Here is a 10,926-nt window from a genome sequence, read left to right on the forward strand (position 1 = left end):
CAAAAAAATTATAAAAATTTAATACTCAATATTTCAATCTTTTAAAAAGGCTTTTCTTTAAATTATATTTTGAATTATCTATTCTGTGATCGATGAATATATATACATAATTACTATACAAACAATTTGATTTCTTTCTACTTTTTATTGCGTAAGAAAAATAATATGTATATATATATATATATAAATTTTGTGATAATTATGGCCAGAAGATACAAAATACTTAAATGTACCGATACAAAAAAATCAACATTTAACACAATTAAGTGGTTTAGTCGAAATAAAGTTTTCCTTAAAGGGAAAGTAATTATAAAAATAAACAATAAAAAATCAGTTTTTTTTTGTGAACGTGGTGAAACCCATTTGTACAACTAATATATCTCGAAAAATTTTGAGAACAATTTTTGACTGGTAATATATATATTATTATAACAAAAGTAAAATAATTTAAACTTAACTAATAATTTTAAATGATAATTAACTTAAAACCTTTACCTCGCTACACGCAGGGGAACTTGAAATCAAAAATGGTACGCCCCGCGCTGATAACAGTCGTCATTATATTCGTCGCCACGCGCGACCTCTCCCAAGCCAATTACCCCCAGAACTCGTACGAATTAGGATCAGGATTCAATTTCAATAATTATCCGCCCGCTATTCAAAACGCGAATCGTAACAAACATCTGACTTTACCGGTCAACTATGAAGAGAAGCTAAAGCGATCCAAGATTAATTTTAGTCGAAAAATTAAGGGTAAAAAAAAAATTTTTTTTTTTAAAAATGCATATATATGATTGGATTTATTATTATTATTATTATTCAGAGTTGTTTAAAGTTTCTAGATCCTGTATCTAGATATCAAAATATGGTATCTGTATATGTATCTAGATAGATTTTTGATTAAAATATCTGTATCTAGATCCATTTAAAAGTATCTTTTAACAACTTTGTTATTATTACCATATACAAGAAGGGATAATAACTTTATTATTGAATATAAAAATTTTATACATCCGGAAATCATTACAACCTAAATTTTAAATAGAAAAATAGGGTTATAAAATCGTTAAAAATTTAAGTTTTCAATCATAGATATATTAGCGAAATTAAATTTATTATTTTAATAAAAAAAGAAGTAAAGATATGTAAGCTTTGACCGAACCCAGCTAGAGTACACGGGTATACGGTTACAGGACCTGGTAGGGTCAACCGGGCTAATTTGTTGAAAATTATTTTTTTTTCAATTTAATTTTAAAAAATTTCCGATAGTTTGAAGAACAAATTTTTTTTCTAATTAGCTCCGGCACTAAAATTTGTGTTAGACAAATCTCTGCTAAATGAACTTTTTTTTCCTAATAGCTTAGAATTAGAAAGTAAAGTACACATTTTATATAGGTGTGTGTGATTTTTTTCTATTTATTAGTAATTATTTCTATTTTTTAATATTTAAAAACACTATAAATAAAAAAAATATTTAAAAATACAATTTTATTAATTGTGTTCCCAGATGGGAATCATAATTATATCCAAAAATTAATTTGTATAAATTTTTCGACGTATATATATATATATAATAAAAATTATTTAGCTTTCTTTTTAGTAAAGAGCCGGTTTTTTGTGCCAAAAATTTTTTTAAAAAAATGGCTTAAGACCTGATGATACGTTAACCATACCTCGATTAGGATCACTAATATGAGACTACATATGGCGTCTCTTCAATCCCCATCTAACATAAATATAAAATCCACCGAGGTAAGCAGAAACAAAAAAAGGATCAATAAATAGAAAAATTTACGACTTCCTATTTTTACTCAAATAATGGACTTCCAGGAACAGCTATTTTTCTCCACCACTAACCTATAAGTTTTGCAAAAAAGCTTAGGCATAAAAATTCGACTCTTTACAAACGAAGTCTAAAAAATATTTATATATATATACACGTCAAAAAAAATTCGGATAGAAATTTTTTAAGATATAATTATGGTTCCATTTTGGGAACCCAATTAAGAGATTGTATTTTTTTTTAAATAATATTTTAATTTTATAGTGTTTTAATATTATTATTATTAAAATTTTTTAAATAAATAATATTATATAAAGTATAACTATAAAAATAAAAAATATTTAATAATGATTTGGCCTGCATGTTATATGTATATGCGAGCGTTAAAGTATCGTGTTTGGGAATACCTATCCCATAAATTTCGGACAATTTTGCCATGAACTTTATAAGAACTTTAGAACTTAATAGAATTTATATTTAAATTTTTTCCATTCTTTCTTTCTTTCTTTCTTTCTTTCTTTCTTTCTTTCTTTCTTTCTTTCTTTCTTTCTTTCTTTCTTTCTTTCTTTCTTTCTTTCTTTCTTTCTTTCTTTCTTTCTTTCTTTCTTTCTTTCTTTCTTTCTTTCTTTCTTTCTTTTTTTTACATTAATTATAAATGACACAAAATTCAACAGCAAAATTGTCTATAATTCAATAAGATAAGTTTGTATTTCCGGTAAAATATGATATTTAAATTTTTTTTTAAAAAAACACGCTCAAAAAGTGATTATAAATATTTTGCACATTTGCCGGGAAAAAACACTTTGACTGACACTTATATATAACCAATGATAAATCTGTTACAAAAGGCCTGAGAATCAATTTTTTTTTTTTTTAAAAAAAGGGGGTTTAATTTACCAATTTAATATAAATAATTATAGAGATTTTTTTTAAAACGGCCAACTCAACATTATAGCCAGGAGAATATTGTCTGATCGTCGGAATCTCGCCAAACAGATGTTCAATCCTATATGCCATCTATGAGCAAAATCTTTAGGGCTTGCATAATATTTTTTTTCTGGATAAAAATATTGAGTTATCCCTAACAACACTACACAGTAGAGAGCGATAGCGACACGACCAAACACCACACGACATTCAGAGCAGCTGATGTGTCGTAATCGGCTAGAATTGAGCCGGTTAAACAAACGCTACTCGTAGATTACAACTAATGAACATCACTTTTTTTTCAACTTTTGAGAGCGGGTTTAATTTTTTAATGTAAGAATTTCCAACAGCAAGCAAAAATAAGTTTTAAGCAATTCTATCGAACACTAATTCTACTCTCAGATCTTCGAAGATGATGAACCATATCTAAAAAATAAATGTCTTAAGGGGGGTGTGTGGTTGGGCATATAAAGATTTTTAGGAGGATTAAATCTCTAACCCCCCCCTCCCCCCCTTTCCCACTCACTCATATCGACACTACTGACCGTGACATCAATAATAAGGTAAGAATTTACTCAAGAAAATATATTACAAAATTATGTAAAATTATTCGAATTCTGACTATAATTTAAGATTATCGTAACCAATTTATCATATTAATTTATCCTTTTATTATCATAAAAAAAATAAATAATATGAAATTAAGATTATTGCTTGAAAAAGGCTGATAACAATAACAACTACCATTTATTAACCGGGAAATACAGCCAAAGGTCTTATATCCCAGATCCTTTCGACAGCCGAAGGTAAAATCTAACTAAAAAAAAAAAGGTTCCTCATTTTGATTTTATAATTTATTTATATATATATATATATATATATATATATTCATTAAATTAATGCAACATGAAACATTAGATTCTACATATGCTCTTACGACTTTCAAGCTTTTTATTGGCGTCCCAGGGCTTACAAATGCCCCGAAAACACGCTATTTTGCGATAAAATTCAAAAATGCTTATTGAAGAGCAAATTCGAGATTAAGGCGTGCCAATTTTTCCCCGATTCACCGAATCCCAAAATTCCCGCCAAAAATCCTGCCGAGGCGAAACCCGCCAAGATTTATTTGCCTGCACCTAGCTACGACGGCAGAACAGATTACAATCCTATCAATATGGCAATCCTTCCAAATACCACGTCTCCCAACCCCATTATTAAACCATATCCCCACAAGAAGAATGCGAGCGGCAAAAGTTACAAAATTAAGGCGTTGCTGTTGAAGGCAAAGCAAAATCATCGAAATAAGACTGGACCATTATTCCCCAGACAAGATAAACCGTTATACCCCAGACAAGATACGTCGTTATATCCCAGACACAAAAGGGACAGTGAATTGGATTACTACAACGACGAAAGCACAACAACGTCACCTGACTCCATATCGGATAATTTAGATTTTTTTTGAAAAAATGATTTATTTATTATTTATAAAATATATTTATTATTATTTAAAAAAAAATCGAAATCTTATTTGAATCATTGTAAATTAATCCTTGTATTTCACCTTTTAAACTTTCTCCATATATACAATATACAATATATATATATGATATTTAATAATATCCTAGGCTGATGATTCATTCATTCATTCATTAAAATGTATTTTAAAAAAAGCGTTAGAATTTCGTTGTTGAAAGGCGTTTAGGTGATATGTGAACGACATTTCAATAGACTCTCTAATACAAGCAATGGCGCGGTATTACAGCTGACTTCAATGTGTGTGTGTGTGCATTTTTTTAATGAATGAATCGTCAGTATGGGATAGTATTAATGCCATTGATATTCCTTATAAATTAACCAATCGAGCTGTAATGTAATATCAAATAAATTATATTTAAAAAAAAATAGATAATTATTTTGTGATCGGTATAACTAAAAAATAAAAAAATAAATAAATGTTTAGTCTATAATAGTGCTGTAAACATTTCTAAAAAAATCGAACGCGTTCGCGGTCAACGTTCACGTTCATAAAACCGTTCAAAATTTTATGATAAATTTTTTAAAAATTTAATTTAATATAAATAAACCTACATTTTTTTAATACAATATATTTTGGCCATGTTAAAAAATATTAGTTTTATTTTGATAATTATAATTATAAATAAAATATAATAATATAATTATAATATAGCGAATAAAATTTTTTATTATTAAATTTTAATAACAATTGTTTTCAAAATATTTATCTGATAGACAGGAACACTTGGCAGTTACTAAGGCATTAGCCTAAAAACACGCTCTACAGGGGCAGATGAGGGGAATGCGGTATTATACTTAATAAAGAGCTCTTTTAACGTGGAGAATTAATTAAAAACATATTGTTTTGTTATTTGAAAAAAATTGAGAGAAGTTATCCTCCTCCAATCCATTCTCTACTCTCGACAAAATAAAAGGATATCTCGAAATTAACAGTTCTCTAGGGTTTTCTGAAGCATTTTTTCTCAATAAAGCTATAAGTTTATTTTTAATATGTTCGTTCTGTGGATATCCATGGCCATTGAAGTTTGAATGCTGGATGTATAATTGCAGAAAGAATATATAGATCCTTATATATATGTTCAAATCTTTGAAAAATAAAATATATGTAATTAATTGATTTATTAATCCCATTTAATACGGCGTCTATCAATGGTTAAACCATATTTGAGGCCACTAATTTTTTAATTTTAAAATAACTATCGTTATTGTTAGGATCGAATATCCCAAATGCATTATTTCTTCAAATTTAATGATTTAACTTAGTTATATCATATAAAATCAAATAATTAATATTAAAATCGAATGTCGTTTTAAAATTGGAACCTGAAGATTTTGACCAATATAATACCTTTTGGCCACATTTTAAACTTGCTAAGCATCAGGGATTAGTTCCTTCAATATAGGATGTTAATGTAAAACATTTATCATATTTGGCAACATAGTAATAATGATGATTCATCTAATTTTGGATTTTCAGAATCAGATGATTAGGATTAAATAATAATATCCATGCTTATGCTAATCTATTAAATTAAAATATAAACAATAATATTCAAATTAATAAACTATGTGTTAAAAAAAATTGAAATGTGAAAAGGAAATACACAGCCGATTAAAAAAATATAAATAATATACTTTAAAAAAAAAAATGCGGGAAATATTAAATTTTTCAAATAAATAAAAATAAAAATAAAAATATTTTTAAAAATTGAACGAACGTTAAGTTCGAACGCGTTCGTCATAAAAAAGGAACGGGTTCACGTTCAATTTTTTTCTTTCTTTCTTTCTTTCTTTCTTTCTTTCTTTCTTTCTTTCTTTCTTTCTTTCTTTCTTTCTTTCTTTCTTTCTTTCTTTCTTTCTTTCTTTCTTTCTTTCTTTCTTTCTTTCTTTCTTTCTTTCTTTCTTTCTTTCTTTCTTTCTTTCTTTCTTTCTTTCTTTCTTTCTTTCTTTCTTTCTTTCTTTCTTTCTTTTTTCTTTCTTTCTTTCTTTCTTTCTTTCTTTCTTTCTTTCTTTCTTTCTTTCTTTCTTTCTTTCTTTCTTTCTTTCTTTCTTTCTTTCTTTCTTTCTTTCTTTCTTTCTTTTTTCTTTCTTTCTTTCTTTCTTTCTTTCTTTCTTTCTTTCTTTCTTTCTTTCTTTCTTTCTTTCTTTCTTTCTTTCTTTCTTTCTTTCTTTCTTTCTTTCTTTCTTTCTTTCTTTCTTTCTTTCTTTCTTTCTTTCTTTCTTTCTTTCTTTCTTTCTTTCTTTCTTTCTTTCTTTCTTTCTTTCTTTCTTTCTTTCTTTCTTTCTTTCTTTCTTTCTTTCTTTCTTTCTTTCTTTCTTTCTTTCTTTCTTTCTTTCTTTTCTTTCTTTTTCTTTCTTTCTTTCTTTCTTTCTTTCTTTCTTTTTAAACGTCAAAAATAGTATTTTTTTAACTCTTTCCCACTCCTGTAAGCCATAACGTTACTTAATAAAAAGTTAAATCATATTGTTTGTATCTAACTTAAAAAATTTTGATTGACTTTGATTGATTCCTTTTAATAACAACGAACCTCTAACTAGACCCCACTTAGTTAATAATGCTGTACGCAAGAGGGTGTACACCCCCCCTCCTCCCGAGGGACCTCTCAGATTTTATTGACGTGATTGATTCGTAACTCCACATGTTAAAGGGCTCTCTATAGCGTTTTAAAAACTTTGTAAATAAATTCATATAGCTACCACCCTATTTTGTAAAAAAAGTTGATTGATTGATGGCTAATTCAAAGTTTTTAAGGTTGAAAATAAATATAAAAGATAAATATTAAAAACAATAATTGATAGATCCGCTAGTACAATTATTAAAATAATTGTTTTATTCGCATCTTAATTGGCAATGTACATCAAAGTCGGGTATAGAGCCGTTTTTTTTCGATCAAGTTCCGAGTCCTCTAGGTTCACATCTTTAACTAATTGCACCCAGTCTGGTCCTAAATTTTTAAAAAAATTTTAAATCAAGCTTGGGTTGGGCCGGGTTCGTCCAAATTCTTTGTTCAAAATTGGTAAAATATCAATTTGTTTTACATTAAACTTTAAAAAAAAAAATCTTTAAAAGAAATTACAGGGAACTTAAACCATGAGTAAGCGAAAGAATCTTCAAAATATAAAGGACTTATTCTTGCATAGAAAAGAAAATAAACGAATTATACGCTTAAATATTATTCAGAGACGCGCATGCCCGGCCCTAAACCCGGCCCGGGCCTGAAATCTTTTTTGAAAAAACCCGGACCGGACCGGGCTGGGTCGAAGAGAAATCTGGGCCGGGCCATGCAAATGGTACCTATGAGGGTTCAAAAAATTTATAACTACGAGATGGAAATTTCATAAAATTGTAAAGTGAATTTGTAATTTCTGTCAAATACATAGTTAGATTCGATACGATTACACTTGTTTTTATTTTTATTTTAAATAATGTCTATCGCAATTGCATATTGCGAAAATCATATGATACAAAAATAACTGCACCAGTTATAACGCTAAAAAACAACTCTACCAGTTATAACGCTAAAAAACAACTTCTACCAGTTATAACGATATTTTACCAACCAACTCTACCAGTTTTAACGCTAAAAAACAACTCCACCAGTTATAACGCTATTTTACCAACCAACTCTAAGACTAAAATCAATATCAACTCCATATTTAAAAAAAAATCAAAAAGTTATTTATAATTTATATAATTTCGCCCCTTTTATACTTTTTTTGGGGGACAAAGAAATCACGAGTTCTTAAAAAAATAAATTAATTTTTAAATAATAAAATGATAAATAATACATAACAATTTTTTTTTTAAATAAATAACTTTAAATAATAATATAACAAATAAGACATATCATATAGTGTTATGGGAAGATGGCAAATATAAAGGAAATTTGGAATCGTGAATTTTGTGATCATGAGGAAAATAATATCTTTCTGTTTCTCAGTCACAATTATCATATGGTTCAAGGATATCCGAGATCCTGCTGTTGCATACATATTTTAAAAAATCAGCATGTAGGGATTTGGAAAGCTGCTAAAGATATATAAATGACCGAAGCTCTTTTAAGGAAAGGATTGAGAAAGAGTACATTTAATTTAAATCATTCCTGCTTCATTGAGGGTTCCCCAATTGTTTTAGTGGCCTGGATGCAAAAACATATCTATGTAAAAGGTCCTCACAATAGTGGATATCAATTAAAAAAAAATTTTTTTATATTACAAACATAGATTTTCATTAATATTTCCTATTTATTGATGTTAGGGCTATTGAAAAGCAGAATAAGGGGGGGGGGTATTAAAAAAATAGCTACTTTAGAAAATAATGTACAGAAATTGTTAAAAAGACTCTTGATCTACTATCTGACAAATTATTCCCTGGCTTTAATAAAAAAAAATATGCCACATGTTATGGTGACTGTTGATGCATTTTCGTTGTCATCTTATTTGATGAAGCCCTATAATAAAAAAAGTTCTATCTTGGGAGGAAAGAGTATATAACAGATAATCACATGCCCATGTTAGTTGTTGAATATAGTTTCGTGGGTATTGTTTAGAAAAAAATAGCCTGGCTCAGGTTGATATTATTGTTAAGGGGTAAACGTAAGCTGATACCCCCAAACTTGCATGTAAGAGATGCTTGTAACCGTAAATTGTGATTAAAGCGAAGATTAAGGATCTCTTCAGCAAGATATTTGACTGAAGTTGGAAATGATTTTAATGAATCATTGTAAATTTGAAAATTGAGGGCGAATCGAAGAGAGTAAAGAATTTTAAGGAATGTAGTTAAAAGTTTTGAGAATTTTTAAAAAAAGCTTGATGAGGAGGTAGATGCTTGGAGACCTATTTAAAATGAAGTGAGCTTAGGTGATGTATTTAGCAAATGTTTTTTGATATATTAAAACTTATTGTATATATAATATCTATAAAAATGAAAAGAAAAAAAATATAATTTAATTTTAAGGAAAACATAAGTTTAGTTCCTAAAAAGGAACAATAATTAAATTTGAAAATATTGATTGGCATGTTCTGTCTGAGGAGTGAGGAATTCCTATGGTCAGACGTTTGCGATTTAATTTTGTGAGCTAAATACTGTCCTTTGGTAGACATAGATTTTGGTGAGAATATAAAATTGCCAAGGCTTCTGTATTCGTTTATTTTTTTTGTTTATTTTCTGCTGGAATAAGCAGGTTGCTATTAATATTAGGGGGGAAGGATTGAGGCACATGTATGATCCCAAATAAAGGATTTGCTAATGGCTCACGGGATAGTGATTAAACTGTCGGGTCTTAAGCAGTCAGCAGCTGAGAGGTTAACAGGGTTCTAGAATGTTCGGTATACGAGCCTTTTTTTTAATAGGAGACTTAATAATTTGTTTATTGATGAATGAATGACTTTAGTGACGCCCTTGATTTTTAATGCAGTTGAGACCATAAAATGTTAACGATCATCCAGAATGTTTGGAAAGATCGGTTTGTTATCCTAAAGGAATTAAAGGAGTTAAAAGATTTGATTCAAGTTATATATACCAGGATGCAGATAAATTGATTAATATGAATAATAACTTATTCAACATGTCAAATATGTGGCAGAAATGGTCATAACGGGAACCAGGCGCGTAACCAATGGGGAAAGGGGGAACTCCCCCCTCCCCCATCGCAAATTTGACTATTTTCATAAATATCATTTTTAAGCTAATAAAAATTTTACCCCCCCCCCCCCCCCCCCCCCCTCCCACCAATCAAAAATTTACAAATATTTGAATATCAATTCTTCCAACATATTATTCAAAAATATTAATAAAATGGAAAAATATTTAGTCAAAGAGATTGAAATCAAACGATAATTTATAAATAAGGCTGAGCATGAAAAAAAGTAATGTCGTCGTCAGCAGCGATATCATTATTGAATTCAATTGATCAATCAGAGTTTATCATTGCTGCTAGTTGCATCAATAAATTATTTTAGCTCACTACTTTGTAGAAATTTACAAAAAAAAACCAAATTTAGATTTGGTTCAGGTTATTGATTTGGCGGAAAATATACAGGAATGCTGGTAGATACAATAAGAATGAATGTAGATAAATATTTTCATAATATTTATCTAGACGTTGAATCGAAGGCTAAAATTTTATGATATAACACTAATTAAACCTCGTCTAGCACCTAGGCCATTATTGAGATGTAAATAAATATTGGCTCAACGGAAGGAATATTATAATATATCCATTTTCATCCCATTCTTAGATACTTTTTCATCGCAAATAAAAGCAACGGGTTTTAGATAAAAAAATAAGTCTTTAGCAATCTTCAAGTTTTATTACCCAAAGATCCTTCTTCATTTTCTAATGGCACTATTGGTATAATTAATTATTTAGAAAAATTTGTATTCCTATGAGATTGATACTGAAATAAATTTAATCAGTGAATTCGAATTGTGGTATAAATATTTATACGTTTAGCTATTTTCTTGCTATTGATGCGCTCAATCGGTGTAAAGAAACCTTAGCTCAATTTCCTAATATTTCGAAGTTGTTTTATATTCTTGCATGTTTGCCTATTACAACATGTACGAATGAAAGGATTTCCAACTTGAGTGAATCTCGGCTAAAATGGGTTAGCTCTGTTAAATATACACAGAGATTTGGTTCCAACGACAAACGAAATAATTAAAAATCTTGTAT

The 10,926-nt window shown here is 28.5% G+C and overlaps 1 protein-coding gene across 4 annotated transcripts in view; it reads left to right on the top strand.

The window, feature by feature from the left end:
- LOC135927297 (uncharacterized) overlaps window positions 1-4,688 on the top strand; it is a 13,020-nt gene extending 8,332 nt beyond the window's left edge. For 3 of the 4 annotated variants that reach the window (XM_065463265.1, XM_065463264.1, XM_065463263.1), the window contains 3 exons: window positions 510-753; window positions 3,417-3,516; window positions 3,629-4,688. In XM_065463265.1, coding sequence (XP_065319337.1) covers window positions 510-753; window positions 3,417-3,516; window positions 3,629-4,175 — 891 coding nt within the window. In that variant the 3' untranslated portion in view covers window positions 4,176-4,688. The remainder of the gene's footprint in view (window positions 1-509; window positions 754-3,416; window positions 3,517-3,628) is intronic. The other variant, XM_065463266.1, reaches the window with a different exon arrangement.
- The last annotated feature ends 6,238 nt before the right edge of the window (window positions 4,689-10,926 follow it).

This window comes from Gordionus sp. m RMFG-2023, chromosome 3, assembly GCF_954871325.1.
Source record: "Gordionus sp. m RMFG-2023 chromosome 3, tfGorSpeb1-WG-v2, whole genome shotgun sequence".
NCBI classification, from domain to species: Eukaryota; Metazoa; Nematomorpha; class Gordioida; order Chordodea; family Parachordodidae; genus Gordionus; species Gordionus sp. m RMFG-2023.